The sequence below is a fragment of the Anabas testudineus genome, chromosome 8, assembly GCF_900324465.2.
Source record: "Anabas testudineus chromosome 8, fAnaTes1.2, whole genome shotgun sequence".
In the NCBI taxonomy this organism is placed as follows: Eukaryota; Metazoa; Chordata; class Actinopteri; order Anabantiformes; family Anabantidae; genus Anabas; species Anabas testudineus.
In genome coordinates this window covers 14291005-14315033 of record NC_046617.1, presented here as the reverse complement: position 1 = coordinate 14315033, position 24029 = coordinate 14291005, and the positions used below count along the sequence as shown (strand labels likewise).

The window sequence follows — 24029 nt, the reverse complement described above, 5'->3', positions numbered from 1 at the left end:
GATCAGAGGGGACATAAGAGAACTGAATGCTTTTGGTGTACATACCAGGGCACAAAGAAAAGCCTCCTGTGTGAACACAGTCATTAGTGCTTTCTTCTCTGTGTGTCAAGGTCAAAACAGAGCCTGATTACAAGGCATTCCTAAGAGTCATGGGGAGTGTGTGTGTGTGTGCGTGCACACAGAGGCTTCCCTCTGAACACAGGCGGTGGTGGCATTCCTGGCCCTAGGCACTAGCTCGTGGAGCCAAATGTCAAGGAATTTGGGAAATGTGCGAGGGGGCACATCTCTGGCTCTGAGCAGAAGAATGAGAGATGACAGAGTGATGAAGGGAAGGCAGGAAAGGACAGGAAGAATCTATTTTGTTTGTCTTTTGTGGCCCCCTGGAGGGTCTAGTAAGGATGGCAACTTAAAGGTCAAAGGACATCAGGGGATGAGGCAGCAGACATAGGTGTCAGACATAGGCACCCAGAAAGGGATGATGTGATTAATAACAGGGAGTCATATACAGGTTGTCTGCTGGCAAGAAGCAAAAAGAAGTGTGACGAAAAGGCTGAGGGCAGCGGGTTAGCAAAGCAGGGCAGCGAGAGTGATGCAATGCTATTGGTGAGGAGCAAATGAGTTTGAGTGAGAGACAGCTTGCCTCTCTTATACATGTCTGACAAGCATGAAAAAGAGATAGTGAGAGAGAAAAAAAGAACCACTGTATTACCTTCTCTTCTGTCTCGAGTTCTTTGCTAAGCAGCTTCTTCTCTGCACTGTGCAGCTGCCTCTGTAGACTTTCCACCTTTTCCTGCAGAGCCTGGGGGGAGGGTGAGACACAGTCAGTGTTGTCAGCAGACAGAAAAAGAAAAGCAACTTGAGATCTCTGTGGTGTCGTGTGTAACTGACGCAAAGTGATATTCACTAATCTATGGTTTAATGTGAGACGCAGACTGAATTTGAATGAGAGGTTAATCCAAAAAGTGTAAGTGAGAAAACAAGAGAGATGAGAAAGTTCTCAAGACAGAAAGGCAGACTGAGCTGAGGACAGAGGGACAGTGACAAGAGATGCAGCTTCTGATTAGTCCTCACGTGCTAAACGTTAATAATGAAGTCATGACAGTAATTATAGGGAAGCATCCCTCATTAAGCCCTAACTCATTTTAGACAATAATAATAATAATAAATTTATTTATAGAGCACTTTTCTAAACATATGTTACAAAGTGCTACAAGGACACACAAACAGAGTAACTTTCTAAATCAGGGAATAAGAGTGATATAAGCAATCATTTAGTGGATATGAATCCCTCTCAGTTGTATTCCAATACCTGAGTTGGGAACACTTTCGCCCCCAGGTCTCAGATGAAGAATTTAATCTGTTTTTGATTCTAAGATTCTGGCAAGAAAGAAAAATAATGAAAGAAAATGGAAAAAAAGAGAGAAAATGCCATTTGTGTGTACATTTATGTCTATAAGGCAGTTTCCCCCCTTTCTGCCTGTAAGTGATAGCAGTGGAAAGAAAGGCAAAGTTCCTGCATGCGACGCAGAACCAGATGTTTTGAGCGCACATGTGGACCCTTCATCTTTGATTAGTCTGCAAGAAAAGCAGAGAAAGTAGTATGTGCACGCAGGCAAGTGTGCATACACACACTCAACTTAACAAAACGGCACAGACATGCATTTATACTTTTTCACACACACGCAGCCTCGAACAAGTGTGTGGAGCACTGGTTAGCATCAATATCCTCCGTGTCTCTTCCCAGTGGAGTTGAGTGAGCAGGCCAGGTGTTGCCTTGTCGATTCTCACAGCTGAGGAAAACACGGTCCAGGTGATAGGCCTGATCTACAACCCACTCCACTGACATAAATCACACAAACTGTTCAGCTCCAGGGCCAGAATGAACTTATGGGCAGCAACTCTGAGAGCTACTGACTATAAAGAAAGAAGGGGCCAAGACAAAAGAAACTGAAACCTATGCTGTCATTTCGATTATTATTTAAAGTAGATATCACAGCAGTAAAAACTAATTTTTCCCCCTCATTTCCTCAACCATCTAAAACATCCAGACTGCACCACAACATGAGCATCAATGCAGAATCAAAATCCACTTGATAGTGTGGACGTTGCTAGCCTCATTACTAGCCTGTCATGATTGAGGCCCGTGGTGAGGTCAGTCTCAGCTCCGTAGCTCTACAGCAAGGCAGCTGGTTTCTAGTGTGTTGATCCTATTAATCAGGCTATTTCTTAGCCAGTCACGATCCCATTACAGCCCACATCTCCATCCAGTGCAACCCCTTGCCTTCGATTTCATCATTACATTTTGTTTATTGGTGAATCAAAGGCACACAGACATCACAGACACTAGAAAATGTATTTTTAGTGAAGATGACAACATTTTCACACATTTTCAGATTGTAAAGGTGAAGATGGGCAAGTTTCTCTTCCCTTTTGCAGTTTTAACTTATCTAAATCCATAGTCTAAAGACAGAGAGAGTCTTCTGAGACAAATGTCAGATTTTTATGCTAATACAAAAAAACTGACTGGGTCACAGATTTTACAATACTTAAGCATTATACTGCAGTTTGACAGTGTATGTAGGTAGGTACTCGTGCTCACATATAGAGTTACAACCCTCACAATTTCTTCCTCTAACCCTTCGCCAGTGACCCTAACCTTATCAACGTACATCTATCCTTTAAGCAGCACAGCTGACAAAGAAGATAACAGACCCTGACAACTACCCCCCTGCCCTCCCTTTTTCTAAATCAACTTGATTTCCCGCATTGTGACACAGCTTTTCTGGAACAACTTTTCTGGGAAGTAAGGCTGACGAGTGGGCCTCACTGGTGACGTGGTCTTGACTTTCATGTGGGTTCTGTATCTGATGTGCTCAAAATGACTCTGAGGGTAGAAGTTCAACACTTGCAACTTCATTAATAGAATTATATGGGACGATTCTGCTGATGAATAGAAATGCTTTGTGAGTCAGAACGGATGTCATGTCTGACATATTTAGTCACTAGTCCTTTCTGAGATGGTGGCCATATTACATTTTGATGAGGCGTTTGCTAAGGCACAAAACAATAGATATTGTTCTGATAGTCACATATATGAATGCAATACACAACATAACACCTGTTAAACACCTGCACAGCCCTCATAATACAGTATGAGTGACTTTAAGACTGACTTTAACATTGCTATTTATTATTTACTTCCTCATTTATTAAGTGAAACCTCTGGTCTCTGGACTCTACACACTAAAAAAACACTCGACACACGAGGAAACACTGTACATAGGAGATGCTGCTTATTTCTACAGTACTGAGTGTGTGAAGGTGCGGGGATCCTGCTAAAGTGTCTCCAGATGCTCAGGGAGATATGGTCTTTATCAGCGATGCAGAGTGGGATCATTGTGAACAGGCCAGGAAGAGGGGGAAATGAGATTTCCTTAGGGAGAGACTAAGTGGGGGTGTTGAAGGGGAGAGATGAGAAGGTGGGGAGTAATAAGAAAGGTGAAGAAGAAAAAGGTAAACAAAATGCAAAGCAGGAAGGCCGGGGAGACAAGATAGAAATGTGACAACATCAGAAAGAGAGAAAGAAAAGGAGCTCTAGTTTAGGAAGGTGAGAACGAACAACAGCGAGACACTAAAGTGGAGGAGGGGAGGGACATAAAGGAGAAAAAGACATGGCCGGAGTGAAAAAAACAAAAACAAACAACAAACAAACAAAAAAAAAAAAAACAGGAGCAGCCGTGTACCTCTGCTGCACAGTCCCACATTCAGGAGCTTCAAGGCCTCTCTCACCTCTCCATCAGCAATGAGCCTCTGCCTTTCATTCCAAAGCTTGGCTCAAAGGATTAGCAAGGCACACGCGCACACAAGCACCAACAAACACACCGCTCAGAGGGATCCATGCAGGTATAGGCATGCATTAATATTAACAGCAAAAGTTCTCAAAATGTGAGTGATACAGTCAAATGAATGCAATGTGCAATTCCAGCATTGGATGCACACACACACACACACACACACACACACACACACACACACACACACACACACACACACACACACACACACACACACACACCAGTGCCTGAGTCATCTTTCCTGGGTGGTCCTCCTGTGCAGATAAGGCAAGCATGTTTCCCTAGGGTGAAGTAAAAGCAACAGAGGGCAGGAAAAAAGCAAAGAAGAAAGAAAGGAGGGAATAGTGGGAGGAGGAAAAAAGGCCAGGGGCCTTTTTAAACTTGGTGTTTTGTTAGGAGCCGAGCTGCTCTTCATGTGCGGCAGTGCCTTCTATTTGTAGCGTGCTGTCAGAAGTTTCTCCCAAAGTCTGGATTAAAGAGATCCTCTAATGACACTGAGGCTGGACGACTTCAGACAGCAGTAAAAACCTCACACTGCACCGCCTCCAGCCAAGGACACACACACACACACACACACACACACACACACACACACACCACACACACACACACACACCACACACACACACACACACACACACACACACACACACACACACACACACAGGCAAGAGGGTAAGAACAGATACATACACTAGGGGCATGAAGCACGCAAACATACATAAGCAAAGAAACGGTATGTGGACACACCAGCTTTAGCAGAACAAGGTGATATGTGTATGTATATCTACTGATCTAATAGTAAATAATAAAGGAGGCACTAACCTCAAGGAGAGATGGATGGCCAGAGAGATGAGCACAGACTCTCTTTTATCTGCACTTTTATCAAAGGATTGTGGGAAAGGTAAAGAAGTGAGTGTAAGAGAGAAGCTGTAGGAGGAGGAGGCGAGAGGTCTCCTCCTGAGGTGAGAAAGAGAAACTTTTGCTTTTGCTTTGCTGTCTGACTGTATGTAGGCATAAAAACACATGCTTTAGCAAGTCGACCAAGACAGCCCCTCTGAAAGATATCACTGGTACTGGTATGAATTGACTTGCTTTCAGTGCTTTGATGCTTTTCAGCAGTTTTCCCAGAGCTGATTTCGAACTGAAGCGAAAAGATACTGTGATGGCGGCAGTAGTGGAACTCTCCTGAACAACCAGTAGAACAGTTATCTCGTCTATTGCAATATGCACACATGTCGGCACAGTTATGGAAGTGCCTTTCCTAGTACTGATGAAAATAGTAAGACAATTGCCGCAGTAACGAAGACATGTTGCAACCAAGCTATGCCCACAGGGGGAACACACTGTTCTCTCCTTCTGTCTGTCTCTTTTAGCTGCTGCGAGCTACAGTAGAAAGAGAATAGGAAACGACTCTCAAATATGCACCATATGTGTAGCACGTATTTGTGTGGGGTTACGTACTTGTATTCTGTTTACCAAGTAGAATATCATTTAATGGATGTTAGGTTTATGAAACGTTGCACATACAACTGCAAACTAAAAACTTACCAAATTGTTATAAACAGACCACCGTCCTCATTCACGATTGAATGTTGACATTCTTACAAAACAAAACGCATACGTTTCTGCAGTTTTTGTCTACACATTACATTAGCTGTAGTCAATCTTACATCCTGTTAACTGGTGAATATGGCATAATGGTTTAATAATATAATTTAAAATAAAAAATATATATAATATAATTAAATATGGTTGATATTAACATAATAAGACAGGTCATAACATGAAGATAAAAAAATAGCATGTCAGGGTTGTGCTAAATTGTATTTTTACTATTTCTGTTCACACACTGCTTTAACTACACATGGGATTCTTCAAACAGGGAAGCACAACACATTAGGCTGTCATGGTTTCTTTGTGCTTAACATTAGGCCCGTGGTTTAATGAGTAATTTCCGTTTGTTGTCTGTGAATGGAGCACGGCCTCTATGAGCTGTTCTACTTCCCATGTTCCCTCGTAGCATCCTGGAATGTTATCTCGCTCCTGTTTCCACCTCCTCTGATATGTGGATCAAACACTGCTGGGAAACTGACCACAGCCAGAAAAGTCATTAATCAGCCAACACCAGGCACACATGTGGGAATGCAAGCACACACAAACATATACATGATCATGAAGGATGCTTACATACATACAAACAAGAGTGAAGGAGCAAGAGGGGAGTTCATGGCTTTGCACATACTGTACATATGCTAATCCAAGATCCAAGACATTTCTATAAAAAAAACAAACAACAAAAAAAGCACATGTGGTTGGTTGCTGTGTGTTTTCCCTGATTTGGATGGGAGTAGCAGTTTAAAGAAAAAGTTTTAACACTGCATTGAGTAAGTTTTAGGTCCAAACCTAACCCAGAAGAACATGCCAGGTCCATTCCTCAGTCGGCTGAATACTGGACTAAAGCTGATTTAAGCTTTCAGAATTACTATTGTGACAATACATCATCAGTAGGGTAAAACTAACCTGTCTCACTATGGTCTAAACCCAGCTCACGCTCCGTATTAGTGGGTGAACTAATAGGGTGACCTGATTTAAGAACAGTTTGCTTTACTAATGTTTGATATTTTACCTGTTGCTACTTTTGCTCGTCTCTCCACCATTTAACACTGGAATGGACAAATAGCATGTAGTACTGTACGACCAGTATATGTGAGATGGGAGCAATTGGCCACAATTTTGTCTGCAGGAGAGCCGTTTTAGCTCATTGAACATTGCAAATGAAAGATTTGTTTAATCATACGGAACAGTCTGAACAGAGGTACAAACTGTGGTGTTCATTCTCAGTGAGACTGGCAGTAACACTCTTCCACATAACAGGGAATCGTTTCAATTCAAATGAATGTTGGAAAAATACATTTATACACTTTTGCAAAATGTGAAAGACACATTTATGCCCACGCACACAGAAAAAAAGAAGAAAGTAACAGAAACACAGATGGCTTAACAAACTTCAGTAAACAAATGTGTAGTTCAAGGATGGCACAAAGAACATGGACATGTGTTGAAGGACGTGAAAAGACACACAGAGCAGACACAGGTGTGCACATGCGCACACACAGGCACACATGATTGAAGCAGTTCTTTGCCTCTGCAACAGAGGGTATGCAGCACACCTGTTCTTGATCCACTGCTGCCATTCCTTCCCACAGGCAAAGTCATCCTTTCAACCCCCCCCAGAAACTAATGCATATATAACTACAGAACTACAGACAAACTGCAGCTGCTACAACTAGCCCCTTTCAATGTGTGAATGTTTGTGTATCTGTGTGTGTATGTGTGTGTGTTCATGTGTACAGGAGGCTTGTCCCTCGTTACTGGTATGCATGCATAAAAAATAAAAGCAAAGCCCCAAGATCACACGGACTACATCGGAATTGCACAAAGAAACATACACCCAACACTGTCTGGTGTACAAAGAACAGTGCACCTTCTATATTCACTCTCATCCTCAAATAGAGAAAGATGATGGTCACTGTTGCATTATGTAATGTGTCTGCTGTCACTTCACCTAGAGGACACTACAACAGGACCTTGTCTTTGCCTTGCATTAGAAGTTACTGTTGGAAGGGCCTCGACCACAGGTGTGTATCTGTGTGTGTGTGTGTGTCTGTGTGTGAAAACACTGAGTATACTGTATGTGGGTGTATGTTAGAGAATCCGACAACACTGAAAGATGTAGACAGGGGCACTAACTCAAAGCTATGTGTGCAAGTTTGAGGGACAGAGAGATACAGATAAAGACTTATTGAGGAGAAAATAGGAGAAAGAGAGTGTGTATGTAGGCCCATACAGTCTTATACATGTCACAGTATAAGACAGACACATGAACAGTATGTTAAAGATGTGTGTGGATGTGTGTGCACATGTGTACGCGCATGGCAGCATTCAGCAGGCAGAAAGACAGGAAGCACTGCTGTGGGGAGCAGGAACAGCGGTGCTGATCAAAGCCCAGGCGGGTGACACTATGGGCGGAGTGCCATTGTTTATTCACCAGCCACCTCTCCCTTTTGGCAGAGCGAGGTGAGCATGTGTGCTTGTGTATGTGTGTGTGGAGACAGAGTTTGAGACAGAAAGAGTTCGAAGATCCAGAGTTGGAGAGGTAGGGTTTGAGAGAGGAGACAAGGCCTGTGTGTGTGTATGTGTGGTGTGTGTGTGTGTGTCCTTTGTACCTTTCTCTTGGCAGGCTAATGTGGGCTTGAGTTCTGTCAGATTTGGCAGCTGCACATTTCAGGCAAGTGCACATGCACACTCACAGACACAGAGTCGTATACACTCATACACAGGCGGAAACACTGCTTGTGCACATAGCCACACAAACAAATATCATGTACTCACGTAATTCCAATAACCCTACTATTAAACTTCCCATTCACCTCACAGCCCTGTGCCTCATTAAAAAAACAAACACAAAAAAATCCACCCACAAATGGAGACGCTCCACCAAGATAACACATGTAGAGAAGCAGATGACATCAGGATGTGAATAATCCTCCAATCTGAATTCTGGCTATGTCCCAGTATGATACACCCCTTACCTGATATGAATAGACTGGACAGATGAAAGCAAATATGATGCTTTCATCTTGCTTTCACCTTCCAGAGGCCTTTGACACCGGCCCGATTCCAATGCATTACAACTGCCCACTCTTACGCCTACTGCTATGAGATAATTGATAACCTAAATATAACTGGATGAGGAATAGTGGCCCACTGCCCACTCTGTCTACAACTTGACTAACTAGAAAACTATAGCTGATGTTCAGTGTAAATGTAGTATCTAATCTGGACCAGGGCACTGCACTAACCTGTGTACCAAAGTCTGCCACATTCTGCAACACTCAACTTGAAATGTAGTCCATTTGCTAGTCAAACACAGTAGGACAGAGGCAATGCAAAGCAGAAACAGAGCTCCTGTCTGTGACGACACAGCCCAGGCAGCAAAAGCCTCAAGCACCCATGCCTATGTATGTAAATGCACACATGCACACTATATAACATGCGCCCACATGTAACACATATAAATACTGAGAGAAAGAGGAAAAAAACTGCACCTAAATGTCACAGAAAAAACAGGTAATGAGCATATTTAACTGTACTACCGTTATTCTAAAAAGGGGTTTACGAGATACAAAGCCCTCTGGAGTTAACACCCACATTTAAGAAGTCACTCAAGTACAGTAGAGCCACAAAGAGAGCTAAATTCGGGCTAGAAACGGAAGAACGGGGCTGGCGTGGAAAAAAAAGGGACATCTGATCTGGTGCAGCATGCATTCAGAACAACTGTTTTGGGATTATCCCAATTCAAATGCGCGGCTAACTTTGATGTTATTTTCTTCCCGTCCCATTGTCTGAAGCCCCTCGCTCTCTTCATAATCCAGGCCCTTTGAAGTGAGCAGCGTGGAAACAATGTCAGCAGGCGACACACTCCCTCCGATGGCCCACTGACAGCTCGCCGCCATTTCTTCTCTTTTTTCTCTCTTCCTTTGTCCCTCTGTTTACTGTCTCAATCCTCACACTTCCTCTACCATTTCTTTGCCTCCACTTTTCATTCCCTTCACTGTTCATCATTCTCCCTCCCTCTTCTTTCAACTTTACACAACTCTTTGTTTTTATTTCTTTATTTTGTCTCTTTAGTTGCTGTTTAACCAATCTTCATCTCCCCCATTGAGTCTCTTCTTCCCATCATGTCTGGCCTTTAATAAGCAATTCAATCTTTAATTGAAGTCCTAATAGCGGGTGGTTAATGCAGGGAGGATCGTAATAATGAGGACCTAGATAATGGAAACAGAAAGCCTTTGTCTGTTCTCAACACAGATGCCAAGGTCTATGTCTTGTAACATCCCACACAGGGGAGACAGTGTGTGTTGTGTCACAGTTCAGTCACATTACAAGCAACAAGGCTAAAAGATCAGTCAGTGTACCCAGCAGAATAACTATAATATATAAATAACTATTTAAAAAGTGAATGTGGAACAGTTTATCTACTGTACCTGAATCATAGTGTTTTGGAAGTTTTTATCTTCCATTTAGACATTAATAATAATGACAACAGGCAATGACTCTCAAATGTAATGCAGACCTTTCAGTAAGACAGTCAATAAAAATAGCATTAATAAACTGCTCATGACTGAAAGTTAAGTGACACTTTACTGTGTGTAAAGAGTAACTCATTTGCCACTGTGCTATGCATGTGTGTATCTCTGTATCCTGTTAAAAATGACATCCAGGAGACATCCGTCATGGGGATCACGAGCGACAGAGAGAAGTAAGACAAAAGATCTGAACCCAGGTAAAGCTAAATTAGCCCTGGCTGCTCAGAAAATTGTTTTGTAAATGATCTGAATTAAATTGAATCTTTGTATGTATGTATGGAGTGCAACAGAAAACGAGAAATTTCAGACGTTCTGGATCTACCTCGGAGCTGGGGCTAGCCGTTTCAGACCAAACTGCCCGCTTTGGGAGAAAACCCAGGTCTGAGCCAGGGGGCCCGGGCTACCAGGGCCTGGGAGGAGAGGAGATCTAAAGGGAGGCTCACAGATCTGCCTCCTTAGTATATGAGGCAGCTGCAACCACAAACAGACAAGGTTGTGTTTGGAAACATGTCCTGATCCCAGACACAACAACTCTTTATTTAGTGAGCCACACCCAATCAACTGCCACTGTGTCCCAGTGTGGTTGCTAGGACGAATAAAAGATCCTGCGATTCCAAAAACGAAATCTCAGCGGAGGAGAAAAATACAAACAAAATAAAGAAAATATAGCTTAATATACAAATCTGAAAAGTGTCTGCACTTTATGTAAGGCAGTTATAGATAGGACAACAGCATTTTGCAGCTAACTTCAGTTTCTCTGAGCTACCTCTGGTATCCTGACTGACTGATCTAGTGTCTATGTTCTTAAGCAGTGGTATAAGTCAAACATGGACAACAGATTTTTATATATAGTTTGTAAATTATATTGTCATTGTACTGTACATAGATTATATTCTACAGAATTACAAGTTCAATTCATAAAATGTAAAAACATACTGTTAATGCTAAAAAAGGAGAAAAGTGTAAAGCTTCACCATAAAAGTGAAGGACAGTAATGATATAGAGTGTGTCTGACTTAAGAAGTGGGGTGCAGCAGACAGATTTACAAGGTTCAGCCAGACACAGAGCACACAAACCACTTAAAGACAATATGGAGTTTGCAACTAGTCATAAAAATGACAGAGCACATGCATAGAAACAGTGACAAAAGACAAGTGACCCATGTCTACTCTATAAAAGTCCAATGCAGACAAGGATTTTTGAGGATGTACTTTACTGACACTGACACCACCCCTCTTTTAAATGTAAAGGTTTGGGATGAGCCCTGCAGAGACCAATGCTAAAGTAACACTGCCAGGAGACAGAGGTGACAGAAAGACGCAATAGCAGAAAACTTGAACACTGTTGGTACAGTCTGTTAGTATCTTATACATGTACTCTGAAAAAAAGAGAACATAATACTCGTATATCATCAAACTAGTATATAGCTGCCCTTGAATGTTTTCTCTCACATCAAATAAGTGATACAAATAACTTCACTCTTTTGCATTGAAAGTTAATATTACTTCATTAAAGTGTTATTGTTGGCTACTGTTAGCTGAGATGTTCATTATTTCATGTTTCAGAATATTGTTCTAGATTCATAACGTAGTAATTAGCTCAGTAAAAAGCTCCATGTGTTCTGTACATAAGTGGCATTTGCAACACCCTTCATATTAACTGCGTTCATATAAAATAAAAATAACAAATGTATAATGATGGTAATATTGGTACTTAAACCAGCAATTTCGATTTTAGATTATTTGAATATTAATTGTAAAAAAAACATGATTAAGTGACTTGTATGTAATCCCAACACTGACCTTGTTAGCCTGATCGGCACGGTGAGTGATTGTCCCCCTCTCTTCATCCCAACGAGCGTTGGCTTCCTCCAACTGCCTCTCTATTGCCTTCTGCAGGCGAATAGCCTCCTCCTTCGAGTCACATAAAGATGTTTGTAGCTCAGCAATTAGCTATAGATGAGAGAAAAAAACAATTATATTAGCTTTTAATACTTTTGATTGATCCCCATGTGTAGAAAGGATTGACAGTGAATACAGGATAAGTCACACTGACAAAAGTTGTGTCTTCTCTTAAACAGGTGATACAAGAAAATAATCAAATATAGTGAAATGCTTGTTAGATGCAAAATGTAGAGGACAAATAAATTAAATGCTGGTTTACTTAATTTTTTTTTCATAAAATTACTTGTATTGTCTATTTGAGATTTGTCATGGTTTTGGATGGCAGTAAAGTTAAAATAAAGCACTGCTTTTCCCAGAGTCTCATGTCTTTTTTTGAGACAAGACAGAAGACACAGAGAAAACAGAGAGAGGGAGAATGAGAAGAGGTAGGTTAAAAAAATAAAAAATATACACAGGAAGGAAAAAACAACTTCCTTTTTGAAGAGCGGAGTGACTTTGTGTTGGTGAACTTGCGGTGCACACCAAGATGAAAAGGAACTGCCTCAGCTTTGAAATCCTCCACTCAAAATTAACATTCTATTTAAGCCACTGTCAGGGAAAGGCAGAGGAAAGATGAGAGAGAGTAAAAGAGAAAGGGAGAGAGGGGAGAAGAGAAAGAGACAGAGGTGGGGGGGAGGCAGTGCTGCTACGAGCTTTGGGCTAGACAGATAATTGTTTACCATATTCAAACTCTGGAGGACTAGCCCTGCTGGAATCTGCGCACTGTGTGGGAGTATGGGAGTTAGAGTGGCGCGGGTCGACCACAGATAGAGAGAGAGGGGGACAGAGTGAGAGAGAGAGAGGGATGAGAGAGAGATTAGGCTTATTTTGTCAGTGGGAAAACCACATGAAAGCAACTAATGACACATTATTATGGGAACATCATTTCTGGGCGTAATAATTATTTCGCAATATGGATTCCCTGCATCTGCTGGTCTTCAGCCCCAGGGTGGTTGCGGCACTCTAAACTACTGAACTCAGCTGTCTGTCTTGTTATTCCTGCATAGTATATACAGCACTACACCTTTTTGTCTGTCTGATAGCCAGCCAACCCTTTGTAAGTCTGTAATTGGTCTGGTGAGACTTGCCTATTTTCCCAGCATCTTTGTTTAGGGCTAGGCAGGCTTACCTCTCCATGAACCTGAGCAGGTCTAGTTTTCATTCAGTGTTTTGTGAACATAATGGTCAACAACTACAGCCACAAAATGATGATCACTATAGAGATTATTGTTATTTGAAAAGAAAACAAATGTAAGTGTGAAAATTGTTGGTTTATACTGAATAAGTGTAGTCTGGATGAATAACAGTGTATCTACACACGAATATTTACTTTAAATCTGCATAGACTGAGATTTTGGCCACTTGGGGGCAGCACAGCAAACTGTAAACACAACATCGGCCTATTATCTGAAAACAACGCTTATAAGGCAAAATGGAGGAGCGTTGCAGAGTCAGGTGATAGATCTCTGCGGGTTCAATGCTACATTCGAACCCCTTTGACATAACACACGGGACACGGATTTACTGTTAATTCAAAAGTTGATTGCATTAGCTTTAACAATAATCAATGCTAATAATAACTTGAGGAATAACCACTGACGTTGGCCCATTATTGCTTAAGATGCATGGTCACATTTGAACACTGTTTGTAGAACCAGCAAACCAACCAGTGTAGAAATAAATGAGGTACATTTACATATTTAGTGAACTTCAACCTCTTTCCTCCAGGACATGGCACTTCTCATGTACTGTGCCTCACATGGCAAATTCTCTCCACCTCCTACCCACTCCTACAGTGGATAGTCAGGGATAAAGTAATGATCTCCCACCTGTACCTTTGATTCTACCCATTGTAGCCTGATCATTAAGTGGGGGAAGAGAGCACAGCCTGTTCAGTTCACAGGTCACTCAGGAGGACTACTCACATCTAGATGCTTAACACAACTTGGATTGAAGAGACACTAATTAGGAGAGTCTGTAGATGTGTGTGTGTGAAAGAGAGGCAGTGAAAGAGAGACAAAAGCAAAGAGCTAATGTGCAATAGAGGGGGGATGTGTGTGCACACGGACATATACCCTTGTGTTTAGCGTCTCCAATTCCCTGAGAATAATGTATGGCATGGTATGTTTTTAATTGGGCTATCAGCCATGCAAGAGCGATGCCCTCTGTCAGCGATGAGGGGTTAACAATTGGGGTTAGCCTTTGAGGTTCTAAGGCCCCCTGTTTATGTTTGACTGAGTTAGCAAAACCCCCTTCGTTCCACCTTCACCTTTTAAAACAAAGCCTCCCAAGCCCACGACAAATAGCCTGCGTTAATCACGCATATTAATATGTTTGCACTAAAACCCACACAGCATAATCATCAGTATAACAACACACTTCAACAAAGGTGCCATACACAGAGACTTTTCTTCAATGTCAGAGTGTTGTTTGTTGAACCTGTGCCAGCTTTGTGTCCCCAAAACAGCGGATTAATCACTTGTTGCTTTGTCTATGGCGGCGTACTGCAACGCCAAAGCGGGCAAACATGGCTGAACTTTCGCACAGCATCCGACTTCTTTTGAAGTCAAGCATTGTGTAACCTAATAAGCTACCATTTTCTCACAACATCTGCTTGTCAACCCCGCTTTCAACTCTGTGCCTCTGCCAGCCAGCCTAAAATGGGGGGATTTAAAGAGGAGAAGAAAGAAAGAAAAACAACCAAACCCCCTCTTTGAGTCTCCTCTTTGGGTAACGAGGTACAATTACGGACAACTGATTGTGATATTTCAGCCTGCTAAATAATCAAGGAGGAAACTCTTTTCTGTTGTAATGTAAACACTATTTATGGTGCACTGTATTTTTTAAACTGACAAGGTAAAAGTTTCAGCTTTCTGAGACAATCTGCTGAATGACGGGGTGTCCTAGGAAGTTAAATTCCTGTCTGGACAGAAGAATTATCAAAGTTTTGAATGGGCTCTCTCAGAGAAGCCCAGCAGTAATTCTAAACATATGGCCATTGATTGACATCTACAATCTTGGAAGTGTCTGTACGACCACTAAACCAGTGAACCTAATGCACATTTGTGGGGTGTTGTACATGAGCCACACAGGTACCTACACCATACTTACAATGTAGATTTAAAGCAGAGGTTGAATTTAAGTGTGAAATACTTATAACTGATATTTTTAAAGGTTTGTTTTCTGCTTAAAGAGGTAGCTGAGGCTATTTGTGCAGGCTCTGCAGCTCCCATCAAAGAACTACAGTACATGTCAGGGCTATGGGGGCTACAGGGATCACTCAGAGACCTGGACTGCGTACGTTTTCTCCTACATGTTTAATGATGGTAGAGATTGCTGATATTGGAAAAAAACATGGAGAAATTTATTTACTCTACTAGTTCACCTCAATCAATTTCACATTCTACATAAGTATTTGATTAGCGCAGATTTAAGGGTAAATTATAACTAGAATGTAAAAACAGAGAGGTATTGTCCTATAGTGTGAAGCCAGAAAACCTGTCCTGACTTCACCGATTCTGTTCGAGCTACAAAGGAAAGTTTTTCTTTTTTTTTCTGGACACAGTGATGAAAGATAGAAGAAGAAGTACAGAAAGTACAGAGTACGGAGAAAAGTCAGACAGCAGAGCTTCGGATATTCTAAGTGTCTTCCAGTATTCTGACAAGTTTGTGTGTTTTATGCATGGATTTGAGAGAATCTTGCACAAACCTCATGTCAGATATAATGTGTGTGTGTGCATGTGTCTATCTTCTTGTGCGCTGCTGTGTGTGCATATCTGCTTAAGGGTAAAGGCCATGGTAGCTTGCTAGGTGCGTTTGCTACCGTGTGTGTTTTCATGTGCGCTTCCACACCTCTCCCATCAGTACATTTGTCTGTACTTTCAGGTGGTTCAGTGGAAAAAGAGAAATGTAAAGTGAAAGAAGGGAAAAGGAGCAGAAAAGAAAACTGATTACCTGGGCAGACTTGGCAAGCTTCTGACTGTATTCCTTCTCAATCTGCTTCAACCTGCTGTTGGTCTGCAACAAGAAGGGAGAGGGAGAGTGTGAGAAAGAGATATGCAGACAGATGGATTGAGCGACACAAAGAGAGAGAGTTGTGAAATTGAATCTTCTGTTGGGAAGTGCACAGAGACACACCAGTCTCCCAACCCACCCTTGCTTACGCTTGCCACACACATACAAACTCATGTTGACCTCTGCCTCCTGGCAGTGTGTCCCTGTGGCGCAGGCCTGTGGCCCCTTGGCACAGAGCCAGTCCCAATGCTCATTTGTGCCAGCAGGTAGTGACGGGCATAGTGCACAGTGGGTACTACTCCCCTCTGATCCCGTGCCAACAATTCATCACTTAACAAGAAGGAGGGGGAAAGGAAAGAATTAAAATGTTGCTGGCAATTAGCTATAGGGTGAAAAAAAATAGGGATGATCGGGAGAGCCTGAGACACACAACACAGTGGAAACAGAACAGGAGTGAATAGGGATTGTTGTCGGGAGTTTATTGGGCACCGCTTGTCTTTGTTTTTCGGGTTTTCTCTATAAGAAGCTATCCAGCTGGAAGCAACGACCGAGAGTGTCTAATACAAGATCCGTCTCGTTTCAGTGAGTTGTGTAGTGATGCCAGAGTTTCATTGAGAGGCTGAATGACTGAGTGAGATAATTGGGAGTGAAGTGCTAGAATTTGAGGTTGATGTCAATGGCTGCCTGTACACTGTGACAAGGTCTATACAAGTACTGTAGAAGGACTAAGGCTCAAATTAATGGGGGATATAGGTCATCTTTGGAATGGCAGTCAAGTCATTTTCAAGGGATGTTAATTAACTTCAGTTTTATACTCTGGTCTGTTAGCGTACAGTGTATAAATATTGTATATACATACACAAACAGAGATCATTTTTTAACATCAACACAGTATTTTACTGTTTTTAGACCGCTTATTCTTGGTTATAGATCTAACGTTTTTCCCCACAGATGTTCCATCTTATCTTATCTCAACAATATCTGACACAAAATCTATAACCCAGTAAGTATCACAGCATGATATGGATGTGACGGATAAAGTACAATACTCCCATTTTTCGTTATTCTAGTTCAAGTTCAGAGAGCAAAGAACACGCAAAACACATATAATGCATCATGTAGACACTTTGTGTGTATGTCATGGGCTTATATATATACACACACACACACACACACACACACACACACACACACACACACACACACACACACACACACGCACACACACGCACATTTACAGTATGTAACACCCATGACACACACAAACACATGCACACAGAGCCCGGACTTTCTTGTCCTGACAGCCACTGACAGACAGACAACTCACTAACAAACACAGTTTCATTGAACGCCCCCCTCGCAACCATCAACACCTGCTTTTGGACTCTGCACCCCATCCAAACACTTCCTGACAAACACTGCTGTCCGCTCTGAGCGGACACACCTGTCACCACGGAAACACAGAGCCATCACCAAGGATACGGGCCTGTCTTCCTGCACCAGGACTCTTTGAGTGGCAGTCTGCTTGTCCCAAGGGGCCTACAGCAGCTGATGAGAGAGGGGAAGACAAAGCAGGGTGTAGAAAAGGCAAAAGAAAGGAGCCCTTCAATGTCTTTTCTTTAGGGCTGCCACATTTATTGTCTCACTTTACTAGAGCAGAACCGCTCCCTCTTGACTACAGCTTTGTTAAAGTGACACTGGAATAGTTGGTGTTTGATATTTTTAGCCATACCTCTATGAACTACCTCCTGATAATTAGCCAGCAGGCTTATTCCATAGAAACACCACCTTGACTAAAACAGATTTCAGTTCATTTTGATTTATACTTGAAATTCTACAGTGATTTGTTGTTTCATAAAAACATAAAGAGCTTCCTACTAGCCTATTCTTTCACCTACAGTCAATCATCAGTATTGTTACACTACATCATAAATTATTCAGCTCACCCATCTAAACACACATTAAAAATTGCCAGAAATAGATGAAGATATGGTTTCTACATGCAAGGAAAAGAACCCAACAGGACTGTGACAAATACAAAGGAAAAATCAGAGCTAAATTAAAAGCCCAGCCATATGTGTGTCTGTGTAACTGTGTGTGTGTATAAGTACTTTCAAAGAAACTACCTGTGCCCTGCCAAAGGCATTTTTGTGCTGAAGGCACTTTGAGGCTGTATCAGGCTCTTCAATCGCCTCTTAATCCTAGCAGTGTGGAGTGCGGCTGCTTTGAAGTGTGTGTGTGCGTGTAAAGGTACTCATGTGTGTGTGTCGTAGAGTGTTGTAGAGAGTGGAAGTGGATCTGAAGGTAAGGCATGCACTGCTTACCAGAACTTAATTAATAATCTGCAGTGGGAACCAGGCCAAATACACACAGGCAGACGCATAGAAGCACACGCACACAATTAAAAGGACTGACAGGAGTGGCAGAAAGCAGAGTGACAACTCTTTCTCTCTCTCGCACTTGCACACACACACACACACACACACACACAGTTTGCTTAGAAGTGAAGTTGGAGGTGAAATTTGCTCAAGGTGTGCTGTTCCATTGTTTGGAATGGACTGCTTCATTGTTGCTAAAGGAGGAAGAAACCAAAGTAAACATTTCTTAATACGGGAATGTTGCGTGATATCATGATGACTTCTGTGCGTCTTAAAGTCGGTGTGTCTGTTTCCAGTGGTAGAAAAAAAAAAGTATTTTCAGAATCTGTTCAGTCAAACCTACAGTCCGGGACAGGATATTACCTCCATATGGCATTTTTCCTGGATATGTTTCCAATCATCTCGCATTGCTACAGAGCAATTATGGTTTTCACCATTGTCCTAATGCTGAACTCTGACAGAAGACATAAAACTACACCCAAGACCTGCTGATGCAAGAATGATGTCAGTTTACATGCGGTAAAAAGGAGTATGTGACTGTAGATTGACAAGTGACTAGGTGAAAAGCAGGGATATTTTTAAGGAAACAATGAATTGCACAACAGATTGTTGTAATAACTGATGATAGTGTGTATCAATATGTACACAATATGCTGTATATTGCACTCTAGGGAGCTTATTTGTGGGGTTCCTTTCTCGAAAGCAAAACAAAACAAAAAATGAGTTAAGAGAAAAATGTTCTTCTACAAAGCCGTCAGCTTGCGTGGCTGCAGTTTTTGTAAGTATTCAAAAATGATTCTCTGTTCACCACGCATGTATCTCATAACAATTTGAGTTCAACATGTCAGCAAGAGAGAGCTGGCAGACGCTGTTTGCTCGTTTGTCTGTAATCATTGCTGTCTTGCTGCGCTCGTCTATGCATCTATGTGTGCGAGAGAGGGAGTCGGTGCTGTAATGACAAGAGGCTTTATTTCCATTTCACAGTTTGCCATCACTGTCTGTCAGTAGCGATTCTCTTCATAAATGCTGCTCATTGTTGGTGCTGCATCACACACAGTACAGAAAAAATGCTTTATGGGCACCCACAAAGGCAGGCATACAGAGGTAAACATACATCAAACACATCTACAACATACCTAATGTTCAGTGATTACACACACAAGTTGTTGGTAGGCAGCTACATCCATGACTATCACAGTGACTGGGCTTAATATCTAACCCACATCATAGGGTCTAGAAGAAAAGTATGGCTGGGGCTTTGGGTGCCTAATGGATGGAGTTGCACACACTGCTTTATCACGAGCAGGAGGACAGTCATGCCTTATGAATAGATTTGTGTGAGCTGTGTTATTGGCAGAAGTCTTAAGCCAAGATGCTTGTTAAGCTACGACAGCATTGATTTTGCTTAATAAAACTTGTTTACCCAAACAGCCACTGAACTTTGATGTTGAGGTATAATGTATAAAGTGTGAAATATTTAGTGGCATCTAGTGGTGAGACTGCAGAATGCAACCCTCTAAGACCTCTCACACCCCACCCCCCAGTCTTCTAGACTACATTAACTAATAAAATGTCATGTAGTGAGGCCACTTTAGATAGCTTAATGTTTAAAAACTTAGTTAAACTATTAAGTACGTAACACTGAAGGTCATAGAATCAATGCAAGATAGCGAATATTATTGTAACTCTAGTGTCACCAATTCATTTCTAGAGCTAGTGTTTGGTTTGTCCATTCTAGGCTACTGTACAAACATAGTGGAGCAACATGGCAGCTTTCTTGAAAGGGAAAGAGCTCCCTTTGTACTTGGATGTAAAGGCTCATTCTAAGCTAAAATAAATGTACAGTTGGTGTTTCCAGTGATTACACACTAATACATATAACATATTTATAGATTCCATATTTCATTTCTACTAATAGATACTTCCACATTGTACGCACTGAACCTTTAATGCTGATGAAAGTCTTTTTTTCTAGTTTCCTGTCCAGGTAGACTTCGCATCCTGTCTGTTAGTGCTTCTTTGATAAACAAGTCTGCCTGATGTTGGATGATACCGAGTTGAATTAGGAACTTAACTTGAAAAACAGAGCTCCAAATCATGGCATCCCACTTAAAACTCCACTTGCAATCAAAGTGTAATCTATAACATGCAACAAGACGGGAGCTGCCTGACACCATGTTTTAATGCGATTGAGAAAGTGTGCCGCTTCCCTCCCTGCTCTTGGATGACTACAAAAAGTGAGCATGGGAGCTGTGTGATGTTTTTTTGGGATGGCAAAGTCTTTAGTTTGACTCTTTCATCTGCTGGGTGACTCACTCACTCACTCTCTCTCTGCCGCTGGGCCTGATGGTGCACTGAGGAAGCGAGGAGCTCACATAGGTCTGGGCATGCGTACACACACACAAATACACAACATATATTCATACACAAACACACAAACAGAATCTCTAGTGTATTAAAAAGCTTTTAATGTGTGTTTGTGCAGAAAAAGAACATATACCAACATACAGAGTTGAGATTCAGGCACATAGATCTAATAATCTATGCCTTACGCTAAACATTCTAAAATGTTTCCCTTTCTCCTCTTCACTCGGCCTCCCCACCTCTTTGTCTCCCAGTTAGTCTGTCAGTGTGAGGTGAGTGTGAGCCCTCTTTGATCATCCCTCTGCGTGTGTTTCTCTGCTCCTTGTCTAAACCATGAACGACGGAATAATGTGATTTGTTGTATCTCCAAATGGCAGAGGACCAAACTAATAAGTCAGCAGTGACAGAGGGCAAGAGAGAAGAACAAGATGCGGCTACGACGACAACAATGACAAAAACCTCGCACCACCATCTTCTGGTTGGGAGAGAGAACAGGCGCTCACTGAGTCTGAAATAGCATGTCTCTAAGGCTTGATCAAAGCCGGTGTCAGTGGATTGATATGGATGTTAATTGTTTAATGAAACTGTTAATAGGTGTACTAGAAAACCTGTAGGCTTTTCTAGCCTCAGGAGAACAAAGCTGTTGTAATGACCTTGTCATTCCATTCTCCTTGTCTAAAGGAAATCTGATAAACAAACACACAGTTAAAGAGCTCCACACAAACTTCTGAAGAACAAAGAACCATGAAGCAGCTAAGGCAGGCAGCGTGGAAGAGATGTAATTTCTGTGAAGATCTGGAAAATCAGCTGTGCATGTTTTGCAACAACTTGGGTGGTCTTTTTCACAAGTGCACAATCCTAAATATGGATGTGAATGCAACACGAGCGCAGTGGAGACACAGTAAGATCCAATCAGTCAAACCACATTAAAGTGTGGCCAGAGACGCATTTGTGTCCACACATAGAGAATACTGTGAAAGAAAATGCATCTGTGGCCACATAAAGAGGCTGCCTAGTCAGCTTTCTGCTCATAGCTCAATAAACAAAGGTTATGTACAGATGATTTCCCTGTGCCAAACAACTTAAATGAGGTTTTTAGGTCTGTACCCGAGCTGAAGTACCAAACAGCAGCTGCACTCTTCACTTCTCTGCAGCTGTGTCACAAAAATGTTTTTTTCTTTCCTTTTAAGTAACCACCACAGTTTCCCACATATAAAATCAAATGTGAGAAACAAAATGTGCTCAAAAATTATCACTGACATAGTATCGGCCTGAATAAACTGCAATTAGTTTTAAATTAAATCAAGATACAGACAAGACAATATCTGGATATCTGCAAATGGCAAGCAATGGTAGATGCACCAATTCAAAGTCCAAAGTCATAAAAATACATGAACCAAATGTTAATTTCTATTAAAAGGAGAAGTTGTTTGCTGCCATTGACATCAGGGAACATCAGCACTTCCAGCAGTGGTTGACTGATCTTTATAGAACAGAATGGCAAATGGCCAATATGTATGTTTTTTTTTTTTTGTCACAGAATCCAACAATTTAATCTGCACTTATAAAAAGCAGTGAGATGTGGGATGACTTCTGGGAAACATGGGATGTTTGTTATTCTGAGAGTTAGCTTGTTTAACAAGTATTTTGATTAACTATTACAGTCACAAATATGTAATGATGCACAGTTGTAAACTAGTAAAGTCTCACCCTCACCTAACCTAGGCTCCTTCTGTTCTCCTGCCTGCTGTCCACTTTGTGTGGAGGAACTGAGCTCCACCCAGGCTGCAGTGTGAACAGTGTAACCTTATTTACAGATGTGCTAATCTCACTCACTGCTCTCTGCAAGTGCTGATAAAATGCATCTCGGTGAGTCACTTGCATCAGTCCACCCACTACATATGTGCGTAAAATGCTTCAGTGCAGATGTGTCATTTCTTATTAATTGGCCAGCATGAGAGTAGACACAGGCTGAAGCCGATTAATTAGAAATGTCAAGGACCGGCCCAATTTTCAGCCAACTGATCAATTTTCAGTATCTTTGATCATTAGTGCCAGTGAAACTTAGTGTGATGTCACAGGGAGCAGAGATTGGCTATTGTATGCCAAAAAGATGCTTTCTTATTGGCTCATGTTTGCCTAAAGGTGGTTTTGTCACATTCTGTTTGATGAAAGGCCATATTTCTTTGATCTTAAGTAAAGGTAGGTATGCACATACACACATACAAATATGAAAAATACACACACACACACTTTTTTTTTACTACTTTCCCGAGAAATCATAACAAAGTGTGGGCTTCACAGCTATGAATATTTGCTTTTTATGCAAATGCAGGGTGACATTTACACCAACAATCAAAACCACAAGAATGACAGCGCTTAAAATTACAATATGCACATGCATTACATGTGCAAAATGCAAATATACTGAGTACACAAAAGCACGGCTCACTTTAATAGTCACACACACGCCTATCTTATCATACACCCAGGGATACACAAATGTATCAGACAAAATTTGCACATCTAATCTCTTCTAGTAGTTCAAAGAGCCAGGCTTACCAGACTAAGAGTAAATACCGTATGAATTCAAGGTTTCAGACGTTATTCATTGCCTATCAAACGTAAGGCCTCTTGATCTTTTGTCTTGCATTATCTAGATTTCTGGTACTGACACGCAGAGAGTGAGTAAGATATAGCTGTGGGAGGTGAAGAGGTCCAACACATGAACCTTTCCCCACATTCCAAACTTTAGGCTCAAACAAGTTGCACCTATTAAGCACTAATTACAAATATGACCTGTGTTCAAAGAAGTTTGTGTGCACATGTATGTGTGGTAAAAAACGGTGTTCCCACACCTCCTCAAAGCCTAGCCCTGATCTGCGGTAACTCTTTATAGACAGCCCTAATGTTTTGGGTGTTACCACAACTTGAAGGCAGGGTGGGAGGATGTAGGAAAGGGCATAGAGAGATGGACGGTTGACGTGTGTAGGAGAATAAAGTTAGATAAGGAGGTGGTGTGGGTGAGAGGCAGGTTTCGTGCTCACAGTAGCCCAGAGATGAGGCACCTTTATCAGGCACAGAGGCAGCTTCACAGGCCCCTCAGTGGAGCACAGAGATTGGGAGGTCTGGGTTTGTGTTCGTTCACTCTCACCCATGAACACACACACACACACACACACACACACACACACACACACACACACACACACACACACACACTTACAAAGATAAGCTTCAATAACAACCAGACTAAAACGCCCACCCCCACACACACACCTTCTCCTCAGCTTACCTCCATCACTTTTGCTTCATTCTACTTTC

The 24029-nt window shown here is 41.8% G+C and overlaps 1 protein-coding gene across 3 annotated transcripts in view; it reads right to left on the bottom strand.

Annotated features, from left to right (window-relative positions):
* cep112 (centrosomal protein 112) overlaps window positions 1-24029 on the bottom strand; it is an 88758-nt gene that overhangs the window by 8847 nt on the left and 55882 nt on the right. For all 3 annotated transcript variants that reach the window (XM_026350759.1, XM_026350779.1, XM_026350769.1), the window contains exons 22-24: window positions 15904-15966; window positions 11809-11958; window positions 710-799 (exon numbers count right to left, since the gene is read on the bottom strand). In XM_026350759.1, coding sequence (XP_026206544.1) covers window positions 710-799; window positions 11809-11958; window positions 15904-15966 — 303 coding nt within the window. The remainder of the gene's footprint in view (window positions 1-709; window positions 800-11808; window positions 11959-15903; window positions 15967-24029) is intronic.